The sequence below is a fragment of the Parasteatoda tepidariorum genome, chromosome 5 (assembly GCF_982258835.1).
Source record: "Parasteatoda tepidariorum strain Cologne lab strain chromosome 5, Ptep-v5.0, whole genome shotgun sequence".
Classification (NCBI taxonomy): domain Eukaryota; kingdom Metazoa; phylum Arthropoda; class Arachnida; order Araneae; family Theridiidae; genus Parasteatoda; species Parasteatoda tepidariorum.
Genome location: NC_141759.1, coordinates 110,073,939 through 110,090,345, shown reverse-complemented (window position 1 = coordinate 110,090,345; position 16,407 = coordinate 110,073,939). Strand labels below are relative to the sequence as shown.

Here is a 16,407-nt window from a genome sequence, read left to right as displayed (position 1 = left end):
TATTAACGATTGAAAATTTGAACAAGATGTAAGGAGAGCGTGAACTAATAAGTAGGAATTGAATAAAATTTTATTTAATTTTACAAGTAAAGAAATAATTTTATTCTCAAAATTATCATAATAAATAATTAAACTTTGTTTTTTTCTCTTTCAGATTTGAGAAGCCTGTCTCCAAAATCGAGAGAAATTTTTATATTTTGGTACCATTCTAACAAACTTGAGTAAGAGCAACATCTTAGTAACATGTGAGAAAAAACTCTGTACAATAAAATTTACATCAACAATTTTCTTTTTACTTTCCCTGATACATAATTATAGGGGTCGGGCAGAAATATAAAAAAACTTCTATATTAACTGTATGCAAAACATTCTTTTCAAATGTTTTGGAAGATTTTACACTGCAAAACTGTTCACAGAAAAGATCATGCTTTTAGAAATAATGTCCTTTTTATCCATCCAAAAAGAGCTTAAAAGCTTTTTCAATACCATTATAAATAAAACTGCATTCTAATTTAAATATTGTAATCCTGACGGGGTGAATCTTACTCAAAAATCCTGAAAATTTTTTGAGTAAAATCATTAATGACTCATTTCAAAAAATTAATGTCTTTATAAATTCAAATCATTGATATTTTTAATATATGAAATTCTAAATAAATTATATGCAGCATAATTTAAATTAATAATTATGTGTAAGTTTACTTTTATCTCTAATCACATTTATTATTCTACCCGATTTGAGTTGGTCCTTTTCTGAGATGTTTTTTTTTAAAGATTCTCGAGGGTCGCTGTCCAGAAGTTGGCAAGACTTGGTGATTATTCTACCACAGTTCACTAATACAGAAATCTCCCCAAATATAATTAGGATATATATATATAAATATATACATACATATGAATGTTCAAAAATAGGAAGAAACAAATTTTATTAGTGCGCACATCCTAATACTATTATTGTGGCTGAATGATTTGTGAAAACTTTGAATAGAATAGTGTGCAAACAACACTTTTGGCGTAATTCGCGACAGAAACCAACACCACAAATGAAAGAGACGCCAAGTATAAATGCTAGTTATAATATTTTTAAATAAAATATACAAGATTTTTTACACATAAATGTGATCGATGATTTCTTAAAATTTCTGGACCTTTGATTTCAGGACCGTGTTAAGCGAAAAATTTAGATTTTTCAGCCCGAGGGTGGTTACGATTTGAGTTGGTCCTTTTCTGTGATGTTTTTTTTTTTAAAGATTCTCGAGGGTCGCTGTCGGCAAGAATTGGTGATTATTCTAACACAGTTCACTAATACAGAAATCTCTCCAAATATAATTAGGATATATATATACATACATATGAATGTTCAAAACTAGGAAGAAACTATTTTTATTAGTGAGCACATCCTAATACTATTATTGTGGTTGAATGATTTGTGAAAACTTTGAATAGAATAGTGTGCAAACAATACTTCTGGTGTGATTCGCGACAAATATAATTAAAAATATCATTTTGGAAAAAGGAGCATTAAGGACTTTATAGAAACACCCAATGAAAAAAGCACCTTTAAGGGCTTTTAAAAATCGCAAATAAGCACCTTTAACTGCTTACTTGAGGAAACGCTACGCACCCTGTATAATAAAGAATTCGATCTAGTTTCATATAGAATGTAGTTCGGAAAACATTTTTCAGAGTAATGCTAAATTCGTAAACTTTTTTCTGTAAGTAAACCAAATTTATTTTGAGCTTGATTTTTAGAAAGAACATTTGGGCACAATCAGCTTTAATGCAATCCATAATGTTTGATTAAGCAAAATAATTGTCATCAGCATTTGTGTAAAACTCATGAAGTTTCAAGCAAAGGCGTTAACCACCATTGTCTAAAATGAAACAAGCATAACTGTATGTAATAATATTTTCATTGGAGTGTTTGTTTACTGGCACAACTCAAAAAGTACAGTTTGTGAGATTGAGACAAACGATTTATAAATGGGAAAAAAGATAGGATAAAAAAAAATCCTTGACACTCCGCCATCTTGTAACACCTTTTTTGACTGATTCCAATATGGCAACAGTTCTATCAAACTTTGTTTGTTCCAACGCTTGCATTTCAGAAAGAGGTTTGCTCCAAAGAGCATGCCAACTGTTATAGGTTGAATTCTCCAAGGAAATTATTTTTATCTAAGCCCATTTTGAAACCTGCTAATGTGTTGAACTGACTCGATCAACAAATATTTATCAGTTGACATTTTTTATGAAAAAAATAAATTGTTGATGCTTAATTTGTGTTACATCAACATCCTAGTTTGTTGATATCGGTCATTAGATGCTTAAAATTAGACTTCTTAGATTTTAGTAAGATATGAATTCAAATCTTCAAATAATGCAATTCTAAACAATAATTTTTTTAAAAAAAGCAGTGTAATTTTGAATAAATAAAGTACAGAATGTCATTTCAATAAAAAAAATTATATATTTATATTTCAATTTATTTTCTGTTACGATTCTTTACATTTGCAGTATCATAGAAGTGGACACCAATTTTCTTCACTTTTTGACTTCGCATGAGTTTTCTTTTCTGTAAATAAGAAGAAAAGATAAATATGAATATCAATTCAAATATATCAATTAATTGAATAATTTGAAGGATGATAAAAAAAAACAATGCAAACTTTTAAACTACTTAATTATTATGTAACATATGAAGAGTACATGGGAGAGCAGAGGTCTCATTTTAATAAACCAGCTATCAGTAATCAGAAATATACAATTAGCATAAACGAAATTCAAATTAATGTAATTTTAAGGTGTGTGTACAACTTAATTCTATAAGTGTATGCGATATAAAATTAAATTATATAAAAATAATAACAATTAAAGCACTTTTAATCAAATTTCTTAATATATATATATATATAATGTTCACAAGAACAAAATATACCTAAATATACTATAAAATTTCTTATAAAAATAAAATAAGACACTTTTTGTAGGATAAATTTCTCCTCAACAGAGTAAAAACTATTTTTAAAAACATTTAGGGAAAAATAAATGAGTGGTTGGCTAAAATAAAACATTAAATAACTTAATTACTTGTTTAGCGCTCAACTTCATTTTTGGAATATCATCACAATTATCATCAGCTTGTTTTCTTTTCCTTCCTTTTCTCCTCTTATTTGGTTTCTTTTTTTCATCTTTATCTGATGATGATACCTACAACATAACAAGAATAATTTGAAATTTTTTTTTATATGATTATCACAAAATCAATGTTCCACAAGCACAACAAGCATACCTTGCTAGCCATCTCCTCTTCAAAGCTAACAGTCATAGATTCTGCTTTTTCAGTTGTTTCTACAGGGGAAGAAAATTGAAAATTAAGTTAATTATTTAATTTTGCAACCGACATTTGTAACAAATTGGAAGAGACATTATCATGGCTACCAACACAGACCGGAAAAAATCCAGTAGATTTTACGAAAGATAAATTTCATGATAATTGTTGCACAATGTACGTACTAAATATTTTACACATAGGGATTTTTATAATCACCAAAATAGATAAACTGCAATATTTTCCAGATGTGATTTACATGAAATGAACTTGAAATAGTATGTATTATGTTTACTCATAATTTCAAATATTAATGGGCATTTAATTCATCAAAGACAGTTAAAAGATTTTTTTAATTAATTTAAAAAGAGAGTTTTGAATAAAAATAAACAGAATATTTTTGGACAAAAAAAAAGTTTTGAACTATTTTTTATAAATGAGGTTTGCATCATTATGTATTAGTAATACTAGGAAATTTACTCAATTTTATGGAATTTTCTAAAATGTATAAAAACCAGGAGAATTTTAATTAAACCAGTAGAAACCGGCCTAAACCAGTAGTCTACTGGAAACTCCAGTAGAGTTGGCAGCTATGAGGATACATTACAGCAGTGGTTCCAAATATTTCTGGTTCAAGGAGCCTTCTGACAAACTTTTTTCCCCCAACAGAACCCCAATTTATTTGTAATTTCTTTAAAGTAATACTTCTATTTTACAGTTTAAATTTAAAGGTACTTTAAGTTGCAGCAAAAGGAAATTCTTTTTATAATTAGTTTAGTAATAAAACAGTTGTTATTGTACATTATTTACACCGAAAAATGAAAGTCGCGTATAATTAAAAAAGAAAAAAACTATTCATAATGTTGCATTTTGTTAGAAGTTATATAAATGTTAAATAAATTCATATATGTTGAAACATATTTAAAAATTGTTTTAAAAATTATGAATTTTTTATATATATTATTTTATAATATCAAACTCTAACTTGTACCTCTATTTTTAGATTTGTTTTACTTATTTATAATAGTATATATCTTTCAGCTTATCTTCTTTGTTTATAAAAATAAATAAACAAATTATAAAAATATATAAAATATTGAATACTAATAGCAAATGATAACTATTGGACTGCATATAAAACTAATTTATTCTATAGAACAAAAATATAGAAAACTTAAAGTTGGTTTGACAATTCTTCAAATAAATAAATTGAGAACAGGGATATTTTATTTTCATTCAAACTACTGGATTGAATTAGATGACTGAACTTGGAACATTGATTTTTCAAGAAACCCCTTAAGATATTTTTATGAAACCCTGGAAATAGAGAAATTCATCATAATTGGGTTACTTTCGAATGTAAAATGGCACAATCCAAATGTCTTTACGATTTAAGCTTTTTAAATCAAGAAATTTTTGTAATAGCTTTTGTTGCAATAACTATCTATATCGCAAAACAGATCTTGAATTGTTGTCTGATTTCACTGTACATTTATACTTGAACAATATTGCAAAAGTTTTGTCTACGCCTGGTGTTCCCAGACTAGCGGTTCCCAATTGTTTTCGGCTACACAACCTTAATTGATCAACCTTCCTTTGGCGGAACCCCAAATTAATAAATAAAGTTCAATTGTAAACCGAATCATAGAAACACTACTAATTATTTAATCATCTTATCAGTAATAGTTTTAAAAGTACACTTCACGTAAAGCAGTAGAATTTTCAGTTATGGAGCAGCATGAAATGTAACTCTGAATGTGTTCTTAGTGTACACATGAGCTAAAAATGAAAGAAAGAAAAAAAAGAACCCAATTATGATTTTTGTTGAAAAGAAAATGAATTATGTACATTGTTTGAACCAACTCATATGTTGAGAATGATTGTTATTGAATTTTGTATTTTCTTTGGATTGAAAAAGGTTTGATGGGAAATTATAATGCAAATTTTTTTTAATAATCCTTTCAATACATTGTTATTAGAATTTTTTTTCTTTTTAAAAAACATTATTATATTTTTCACTGACTAATAATTTACCAATAATTTCATAAAAATGACCAAAATATTAAATATAAAATTAATTGTTTTGCTTGGATATAAATAAAATGGCAGGCTTCAAAAATGTTTAAAGTCTAGATTCCACAGAACACCTTTTGGGAACTGATGTTCTAGACTACGAAACACCCAAAATTCCGAGATATAATTGTTTCAAAAATAACCATAAAACTTACCATTCGTATCTGGTATTAAATCTTCTTCATCAAATTCAAAAGTCTTTTTTAAATCACGTAAATCTTCAATCTCAGTTTCATCTACTTCATCCTCCTCCTCCTCTCTATCCTCTTCATTTGCTTTTTCTTCATTCTAAAAGTAAAAAAAAGTCATTAATTACCTTAATAGGTGACAAAAACATTAAACATATTTTGCATTTTTCTCGTTCATGTTACATTATGCAACATGTGAAGGTTACATAATGTAACAGTTATGTTTACTATAACATTGATCAATAGTTACAGTAAACATAAACAATTGATCAATGTGTAGGTTCCATCATGTAACAATACTTCTGCGAATAGTGAACATTTGTAAATGATAAATAAAAATAGAAACCTCATTACCTGACACTCTCAGAACCAGGGGTTTTTTGGAAAATCAAAATCCTCAAATAATCAGGGAACTTCCTTAAGACAATTTTTTTAAATTTATAAATATTAAACTATGATTAAAATTATTAAAATAGTGACAATAATGTAGCCTCAAAAAGAAAAGAAAGAACTTGAATTTTATTGTTCTGACATATATATAACTGTTTAACAAAAAAAAAAAAATTTTTTTTTAAAAATCAGTTATGCATTTTTGTTTTTTGTTCAAATGTCATTTCTTTTACCAGCCAGATTTTGGAATAGCTTTATTAGCAATAATCAGTTAACATCAGCTTCATATTGTTTTTCAAACCAATCAACATATTTATTTAATTTTAATGTATCTCTTGCTTCAGAGTGAGTTAGAGCACTACTAACATTATAGTACTAGCATTTTTTATTCTAATATGAATCTCGTCTGAGTGAAAGTTGTGTCGGATAACCGAAGTGTCCTTTTTATTTTATTTAAGTGTTGGATAATAGGAGTTCTATTGTATTTAATAAAGCTTAAGTAAATTACATTAAATCTAAAATCATTAAATAATAAGATAAAGTAGAACTTGTTCATAAGCATGGGTGCCCAAATAAAAAAATTTCGAGATTGAACTTTCTTTTGACCCATTAATACGATCTAGCGTTGTTTGCCAGAAATTTACAGCTCACTGACTCCAAAATGCACCTTTTCCATAATAATGGCACAAATATTAAATCAATGATTTGATTTTTTCCCCATTTGGTTAATTCACTGGCTAATAAACCATTCATTTTCTCATGAAGTTATTTATATGTCTATTTTTTTGTTTGTTTCAGCATTGTTTATTTCTTGTTCTACCTCTAGAATTTTTCTTTTTTTTAAAAATAATCTTAACTTCATAATCAGCATTTCAAAATGAAAACTCAATCAAATCATTCCTAATAATCAGCATTTCAAACTGAAAACTCAAACAAATTTAGATACGACAATAGTACAAATTTTTGTTTAAGCAAGCAGCTGCAGAAGTTCGTTCAATGTGCCGAGATTTCTCAATAATTAGGAAAAATAAATAGAAAATGTTTGTATAAAATTAACTTACATAACGTAAAGCATTGCTAACAGAGAATAAAAATGTCAGCGGAGCTGTATCAAAAATTACAATACTCTCAATTATTTTCTAATAAATACTCACCTCAGGATTAGACTCCATTTTTTCTGATTGTTGTGTTATTTCAGTTTCTTCTTTTTTAATCTAAACATAAACAAGAGTTGATGAAATAATACTATTTAGTTACAACCCTTCAAACTAGCTATCAGTAGTCAAAAACATGGTAATACAGAAATAAACACACAGTTAATATTTGCGAAATTTAAATTATACAATTTTAAAGTGTATAAAGGTGCTATTAATACTTAATTCTACATTAGTACATAATATTAATAAATTCATGCAATAATTTATGATTAAATGAAAAAGAAAGTAACTCTAAAATAAACGTACTAAATCAGAAATTATACAACACTGAAATTTTATAAACTTCATTAGAAAATGATAAAAATAAATTGATTACTTGGCATCAATGTTCTAGTTTTTGGTTAAATTAGAAATAACCTTTATGGTCTTTATCTAGGATTTCAACCCCTAAAAACCAACTAAGAACAATTTTTATTCCTACTCATCTTTTGCTTTTTTTGTTATCCTTTGCGTTATATCAGCGTTTTTATTATAACAGCCTTTTTTAAAAAGCATTTCGTATGAAAGTTATTGTTTTATTATCTGTTTTTTCTAAAAATATACCAATTTGAGAAAGCTAAATTGAAATTTTAGCATTGAATTTTTCGTTATTAAATTTATAGTGATTTTCGTTTCGATTTCTTTAAAGATTTTCCTTTTGAAAAAAAAATTCCTTTGTTATCAATTTTTTTAAATTATAATATGACAATTAAGAGGGTTTCTACTAGGCTTTATTCCTTTTTCTTTACTTTTGTTTGAAAATATGGTAATTGGAAAACAGAAATGCTCAATTTTAATCTTTTCTTTCAAAAATTCAGACCAACTTTTATTTTTTCTGCTTCATTTTTGTACATAATCTTTTTTATGGGCATTTTTATGATAGCACTCTTTTAATGTTTTATGGATACTTTTTCCGATATAATTTTTTATATTTCCATATAATTTTTAGAGAAGAATTAAGAGAATTTTTCTCTTATTTTCCATTTTATTATTTCAGTAGTCAGTTTTTTAATTATCTTAAATATTTCTAATGGATAACTGTTATAGTTTTTTTCCCTTTACCCTATACTAACGATATAACTAAGTTTTGATTATTTCTCAACAATGACTAAACTTATTTATAAACAAAATTATGTTTATCAAATTATTATTTTTTTTTGCTGAATATTCGACTGATTGGCAAAATTATTTAGATAAAACTTCGATTAAAACCTAAATGTCTCGAGGTGTGTCAGTAGTACATCGTCATCAGTATGATAAATGACACTATTATTAGTGTGACGTAGGATTAAATCATCTCTGTTTTATCATTCTTGCCATTTATCTTACTGATGAAGGTGTACCATTGAGATGTATATAGTTTTTTTTAACAAATTATTATTAGTAATTACAAACATTTAATGAAATTTAATGCTTTCTTGATTTTTAAAAAAAAATTTCATGCTTTGGTTTGTGATTCTTAAAAAATAGTTAATTCATTATAATTTTTAGCATTACATATTCTTTGTATTCATATAAATTTACTTAATATATGAATTCAGTCATGTAAATTTATGGAGACATGTATTCAGACCAGTGAAAATATGTATGGACTAATAATTATAGTAACCGGTCCTTTACTTTCAACCCCCACCCACAACCAACTGCATCAATTCTCTGCTAAGCGAAATTGGTCGCAAATAAATAAAACCTAAAAATAACACTTATTTTTACATTAGAAAAACATAATTTTAAAAGAAAATTTCGTTTGATTGAATCCATTGAAAAATATACTAACTTCTTCTGCCGGTGGTTTGACAAAGTAAGGAAGTTTCCCTCGTTGAAAGTCATTCAACACCATTTTCGCAACTGCAGTCACATCTGGTTCTCCTCCCTTTACAGAGAAATGAATTTTTTTTAAAAGTAAATTCAACATAGCAACCAAGAAAACAACTGCTTATCATCAGTCGTAATAGTATAAGTAGGCTTCCAAACTTGTAAGAAAATTGAAAATTAGCTTTAATAATTATTTCCTTTTAAAATAATATTGTGTGCTACCTAAATCCATAAAAAAAATAATAATAATCAGGTATTTTTGCAGTTGAGGCTCAATTATTATCCTAATAAGATTCAACACTACTAAAATAAATTTAACATTGAAACACTTTATAACGTATCACAGTTTCTGGTACAGCCTTAAGTTAAAGCGGTTCAAGAGGCAGCATTAAAGCCTGACATTTTGGAATGGAAGCAATTTCAATACTTACCTTTAACTTAAGACTTCACAAAGAAACATTCATATATACTTTCAAGCAAATGATTTTAAAAAAAACATTTGTAAGTACTTTTTAATACATAAATGTGTTTTGAATAGCCTTAATGCAGGGTTGCCACTCAAATCTGGGGAAAGTTTTCCCTGTACATATTAAAACACAATCACTGAGCTCCTGAGTGACCTATATTAGTATAGCTGTACTATTTTTAATTGCTGGACAAACTTTAAAAAATAAGAAACAGCTTAATATACAGTACAGAAACCGTTATGCGGAAATCAGAAAACCGGAACGAAATTCGATTAGTTTTCCCGCCATTTAAAAAAAAAAAAAATTCTTTTTCCTCATAAGATTTTAGGATTTTTTGTTCTTTTTTTGAAAGATGTTTACCTTACCATCATTTTGGAAATAATCATTAGTGTATTACTTCATCGTTTTTTCTTCTTTTTAAGATTATTTTTAAAATTTTCTTTTTTTAGTTGGGTTTAACTATAAAATAACGGCATTTTGTAGCGATTCAGAAAACCGGAAAAAATCAGTTATTCGGAATATCGATGGTCCCGATCGTTCCGGATAATCGGTTCCCTACTGTACATAAAACAATGAATGCTACAGTAAATTAAATAGTTTAGTATAGCTGAAATATCATCCTTAAATGTCCCATAGATTGTGATATGAGTGGTCGCCATTTTTAAAAGACAAAAATAAGAAATAAAATTTCCTGTATTTTCCAAGTTTGTAAGGAAAAACTCAATATTACTCCTGTTGTTTTAGGTGAATTCCCTGTATTTTCCAGGTTTTCCCCAGGAAGTGGCAGTCCTGCCTTAATGTTAAGTGGTTAAAAAGCCAGCTTTAGAGTCCAACTCATCAAACTGAAAGTAATTTTAACAAACTATTTTGCCTTTAATTTTTTTTACACAAGATTGGCAATGGCAAAAAGAAAATAAACAAGACGATTAATATTTTTTTATCCAAACCTTTCGTAGTTTTCCACACTTGCGAGCATATTGTTCAAGGAAATCTATTGGATCACTCCACTGCAGTACTTTGTAAGTTTTTATGATATATTCCTTTTTAACACGATCCAGAAGTTCTGGAACATGATCTTCTGGGTCTTGAATATTTTCAATTCTTACCTGTAATAAATCAAAATTCAAATTGATGAAGAAACTAATAGAATTCTGTTTCCAATACCTTTGTATTAAGTGTTCAGTAATAACATATTGAAAGAGTGAGTGATACTGAATTAATCAATGAACTTGTTTTGTTCTGATACAAAAAAATTTAGATTTGGAAGATTTTTAAAATATATCATGAAGATATAAATATATATATATATATTTACATATGTAGTGATATGTGAACTCAAAATAAATAATTTTCTTTGGACTAAATTCATTAGTTTTTATTGCTTATTTTTAAAGGAAGATTTTGGATTGCTGATTTGAAAATAAGATTGTCTCATTTTCATAGTTAGATAATACAGACGCACACCGTGCACGGATACATTGGTGGTGATTCTCTAATTTTGCAGATACTTTTTTTTAAATATTTATTGTAGTATAAAAAAAAGCATCCGTGCTTGCAAAGCCTGCAGTGAGGGGGGGGGGGCAGAAAATATGATGCAGGCGGCATTATCAGGATCTAGACATGGTTGAAGAAAGTCAGTGTTTAGTTATATGCACGCTGCTCCCAAAGAGAAAAGATATAACTGCCACTTTAGCCCAAAGAAGAGATCCCATAGTTATCAATTGAGTCGACAATTAGTTAGTTTTTTTTTACAACTCAACTATCGCTTTACAACGAAAATGAATTATTGCGATGACAGTAGGAAATCCTTTAATGAAATTTCGTTTGGAGCAAAATTACAAATATTAATTGATATAATTACTTTTTATGGACACAGTTCTTAAAAATTATGCATTCCTATTTATGTATAACTATTAATTAATATTAATCTTCCTCTAATGTTCTTGTTAATATGCATGTATATAAAGATGTTTTTTTCTTTTTTTGTCAAGAGTAATAAAAATTTTTAAATAGTTACCTGCTTTTGTATATTTAACAAAATTATTCTATTATCAAAAATAATATGAGCTGGCAGATACTTTTGAATTGCGTGTGCAGATACTTAATGTTTTTATCTTACTATGCTCATTTTAATTTATCACATTCTAAAAATTAATTTTAATGAAGTCTAATTGATTCATTTTTTAATGAATACTTCAAATTAGAATTTAAAAAAGTGTAATTTCACTTGGAAAATTATTAGAATCCATTATATATATTAAGATTGTTTATATTTCCTTCTTGTATATTTAATAATTATTTTTTAAATGATTTTATTTAACCATTTAAATTGTTATATTCATATTTATAACATGTGCGTTAATGCCACAAATAGCACCTGTATTAGTATGGTAAAATTTTGAGTGGTATACATGGTGGTGCGGATATATATTTTATGACACATAGTTTTAATCAAGTTTTGAGCCAAGGCTTCGCGAAATTATGGTATTCATAATATACTTACGACTCCTTTTAAAACAATTTCAGTATCTGTGTCTCCAGTTGGATAAACAACACCGGGACAATCAATAAGGTAGATTCTTCTCATCAGAGTTATGTACTGCCAAACCTTCAAATAACATAGGAAATAATTAATCAATAGAGAAATGAAAAATATTTTTATCTTCTTTAGAGTAGAAATGGAAAAATGGATCATCAGAAGTTTGTGAATGATGAAAACCATAAAATTAGAAACATACAGTTGTCAACAACAATTAATGAAAGGGAAACAATTTTATTTTAGAAAGGTCATACAACAACCGACCCAATTTTTTAGGTTTACGACAACTAATGTTCAACTCTGTACAGTGTGCGTACCCAGATTTTCAACAAAAAATAAGCACCTCTTTAGCACTTAAAAAATATTTTTAATCCATTTGAAAAAAAAAAAAAAAATTCTAATAATTCATTATTATGATCTGTACAGCAATAAAAATTATTTTTTCTATTGTATAAAGTTCTTAATTTATAAACAAAATTCAGAAACACTTTCAGAAACTTTACTTAATCATGATAAAATTACTAGTTTCTTATAAATATTGCGGAGAAAATTGTGAAAATCATGCATTCTTTGTAATTTAGAATGACAATTGATACGACAAAGAAAAAATCTCTTTTTAAAATGTAATTTTGAGCCCAATCCAGAAGACAAGGGAACACCTGGACCAACTATTGGGAGAAATTTTGCCTTCCAGGAGAACTTTTTAATGGAACTAACCTGCATTTGCTTTATATGAAGAGGAAAACCACGAAAACCTCCCACGGTTAGCCTGATCAATATATATTTCCAATAGGTATAGGTTCAAAAACGCAATATGGTTGACAAACTTCAGAAAAAAAAATTAAATATGCAATTTTTTAATTCATGGTATGGTACACATCAAAAATTACTTATTGTCATTTATATCACCCTAAAAACAGGGCTGAAAGTTCAAAACATAAAAAAATAAGGACAAAATTGCCTCCAAACTGAAGAAAAGTTAAGGAAGCTGATTCTCCAATGGGAGCAATTTCTATGATACCAACATGGATTCGCAGATATACAATTGGGAATAGTTTTAAAAGTTCCTGCATTTAAGTGAAAAAAAGAAAGACTTTTAAAAAAAAATTTTCCTTAAAATATGCAAAAAATTTTTTTTAGTTTTTTCCCCAAAAAGTAAGGAAAATAGTGCAGCTTTTCGTTCATTACTCCCACATTGAATGCTTTTACGCCATCAAATCAAGGGTAGCAGTCTCTAATGCTGGAAGTAGATTAATATTGTACTGGGCACGCTATGAAGACGTCATTCAATTCATTATTTACTTTGCTTCATGGCATATAAAATAGCTTTTGTATTTGAAATTTCTTGAATTTTTGAGATAAATAATATTTATTCTTCTTGTTAACTTTAACAAAAATTTGGAAAACACAAAATTTCAGGACATTTATTGAAATGTTTAATAATTAAGGGCATTTAAGGACACTCTCTATTTTTAAAGAAAATTAAGGAATTTAAGAACCTGTAAAAAATAATCAGGTTAATTACCCATAATGATTGAAGATATTTAACAACATTATGTAGTAAAAAAGGCTCAAATAATATTAATAAATAAATGCACCTACAATGCTAGACTAAAATGCTGAGACCACATAAATAAATTATAAGAACAGAGAAAGAAAGAATTAACAAAATATTATACTAAAAATTACAAAATTACAAAATTTTAAATATAGTTACTATCTAAAAGAGAAAAAAAAGATTTTTTTATTGATAAACATTTATACTAGGAGTACATGAATGCAAAGCACAAAATATAAATTTTAAATTTCAACAATTATAAAAAAAACATTTTTGCACTAAACACTTCCAGATATTAAATTTGACGATAATTCAGTCATTCCATACCATGCGAGTAAATAAAATTAGTACAAAATTTTTTTATGGCATGGAAATCAATGCAAAAAAACTATTTTTGATTAATATTTTTTAAATTGCAAATCATTTCAAGGCAACATAGTTGTTGCCCATTGGTGTAATTTTAGTGATATTTGTAAAATATTTGGCATTAATTCTAGCCATGTTGCCATACTCATACCTGCCAATATTGGAGAATAAAATAATGGAGATTTTACAAGTGATATTTCGTAGGCTACTAGTAAAGTTTTACATCAGAATACAAAACAGAAATTTAAATAAATAATTGGAAATAATGTAAGCTCTAACATTTAGAGACATAAAAAATATGTTTATAAATCTTAATCTAAAAAATATCTTTTTAAACAATTATTTATAATTACTTAAAACTATTTTATTTTATAATCGTCATTGAACAGCAGACCCAATTTTTTGTTTGTTTTATCACTACTTCTGTTCTTGTTATGCACGTTTCAAAATTGCAAATTTGCAGAAGACTTTTAATGTCTTTGACTAAAAATTGTCCTCATGGAGGACTTTTTGATGGAACTAACCCGCATTTGCCTTACATGGAAAGGAAAACCACAAAAACTCCCATGGTTAGTCTGATGGCAAGGAGACTCTAACCCATGATCCGTCTACCACTTAGGATATCTTTACTTAAACTATTAGCACTCAACATACTGCAGTACTGGCTATTGAGGAATAAGAGAAGTATTTTTCTCAGCAAATTTAAATCACCAAATTTTTTTTAAATAAATTTCTTTAATATATACGGAGATATTTGGGTAAACAGGAGATAATCGTAAAATACAGGAGTTTTCATTAAAAAACAGGAGACTTGGCAAGTATGCATACTGGTGTGAGCCCTACAAATAAAATAAAAAATTATGACAAGAACGAGTCAAGGTATATTGTTTTTTACAAGTGGCAGGCTGATAGGAGTGGGTTGATAGCAGATAACTGCTTTAGCACTCTTAATTTTTTCTTCCTTCTCATCCCATGACAAATATAAGCCGTGATGACTACGGGGATATATAGACCTTCCAATGAAGTAAACCGTGTCCGAATCTCAGCGATTGCTAGGCGTTACGAATTTCGCAGCAATTGGCTAGCCCCATCCACAGTGCTGATGTGAAGTATCCTCAGTGGTAGAGGGATCGTGGATTAGAGTCTCCTTGCAGTCAGGCTAACAGTGGGAGATCTTCATGATTTTCCTCTCCATGTAACGCAAATGCGGGCTAGTTTCATCAAAAAGTCCCTACAAAGGCAGATTTCTTCCAATACTAGATTCAAGGGTTCCCTCGACTTCCGGATTAGGTTCAACATTACAAGAACATTAGTAGTCGCAAACCCAAAAAATTGGGTCAACTGTTCAACAACAGTTATAAATTAAAACAGCAGGTACAAACATGCCTTATCAAGCCAGATAATTGAGAGCCTTAAAAAACTTAAAACATTTAAATTTATGGAGAAAAAAAATTATTTTAAATACACTAACCTTAGTTTCCCCAGCAATGGGAGCCACTTTACAGACTTTTTTAGAACGTAAAGTATTGATTATTGAACTTTTACCAACATTAGGATAACCAATGAAGCCTACACTGATCTGTTTCTTATCTTCATGGAGCTTTAAAAATAAAAATTTCCTTAAACAAATTTAAAAAAAAAAGACAGATAAAAAAAATTGTTAAAAAATAGAAACTAAATGAAAGCATGTGCAAAGCATAAAATTGTGATCAAAATTGAATAAGTCTTATAAAATTATAATTATATGCATTTAATTATTCATGTCTTTTTAAAAATAGATAGGATGATAGGAAAAGGAAAATTTATTTAGATTTCATGCATTAAAAAAACTACTAAAAATGCTGGTAAAAAAGCATTAAAATATAATTCATTTATGAGAAAGGCATGTATATTGATTTCATTTAACAAATAAAAGAAACAAAACTAGACTTGCTAGAGACAAAAACTAGAAAAAACTTTTAAAATCATGAGCACAAAATATTTAAATATTACTTTCAAATTAAAATAAGTCCATAAAGAAAGTTATAATTATACGTATTTAGTTTTTAAAGCTCTTTTCAATTTAAGTAATAATGGGAAAAAATAATAATTTTTATAATAATGGGGAAAAAAGATATAATGCATAAGAAAAAAGATTAAAAATGCAGCTAAAAAACTTTTAGAAGCATAAAACATTTGTTAGAAGTATGACCACAAATTATAAAATATATATATATCACAATAAAGAAAAAAAAACTCAATCTTTATTATTTCTGTAACATGTTACCTCATTTATTTATTTATTTTTTAAAAAAATGGGACAAAAACTTTTTAAATCTCATAAAAAAATAACTAATTACTATTATAACGGAAATCAGCCGAATAAAAAAATTATTATTTTTTAACAAATTAAAAAGGTAAAACATTAAATAACTTAATAATATAAATAATTATACATAAAATATAAATAATTCTACACAACATTTCAAAGAAAAAAAAGATACTGAA

At 27.3% G+C, this 16,407-nt stretch overlaps 2 protein-coding genes across 2 annotated transcripts in view; one reads left to right on the top strand and one right to left on the bottom strand.

Annotated features, from left to right (window-relative positions):
• LOC107445747 (uncharacterized) overlaps positions 1-284 on the top strand; it is a 34,898-nt gene extending 34,614 nt beyond the window's left edge. Inside the window, exon 10 of the mRNA XM_016060223.5 lies at positions 155-284. Within this exon, the coding sequence (XP_015915709.3) occupies positions 155-225 (71 nt within the window). The 3' untranslated portion in view covers positions 226-284. The remainder of the gene's footprint in view (positions 1-154) is intronic.
• A 2,163-nt stretch (positions 285-2,447) lies between these two features.
• Positions 2,448-16,407, bottom strand: part of Ns2 (nucleostemin 2) — a 31,188-nt gene continuing 17,228 nt past the window's right edge. Inside the window, exons 9-17 of the mRNA XM_016060221.5 lie at positions 15,392-15,520; positions 11,961-12,065; positions 10,405-10,563; positions 8,953-9,048; positions 7,134-7,193; positions 5,557-5,689; positions 3,290-3,348; positions 3,088-3,207; positions 2,448-2,572 (exon numbers count right to left, since the gene is read on the bottom strand). Coding sequence (XP_015915707.2) covers positions 2,483-2,572; positions 3,088-3,207; positions 3,290-3,348; positions 5,557-5,689; positions 7,134-7,193; positions 8,953-9,048; positions 10,405-10,563; positions 11,961-12,065; positions 15,392-15,520 — 951 coding nt within the window. The 3' untranslated portion in view covers positions 2,448-2,482. The remainder of the gene's footprint in view (positions 2,573-3,087; positions 3,208-3,289; positions 3,349-5,556; positions 5,690-7,133; positions 7,194-8,952; positions 9,049-10,404; positions 10,564-11,960; positions 12,066-15,391; positions 15,521-16,407) is intronic.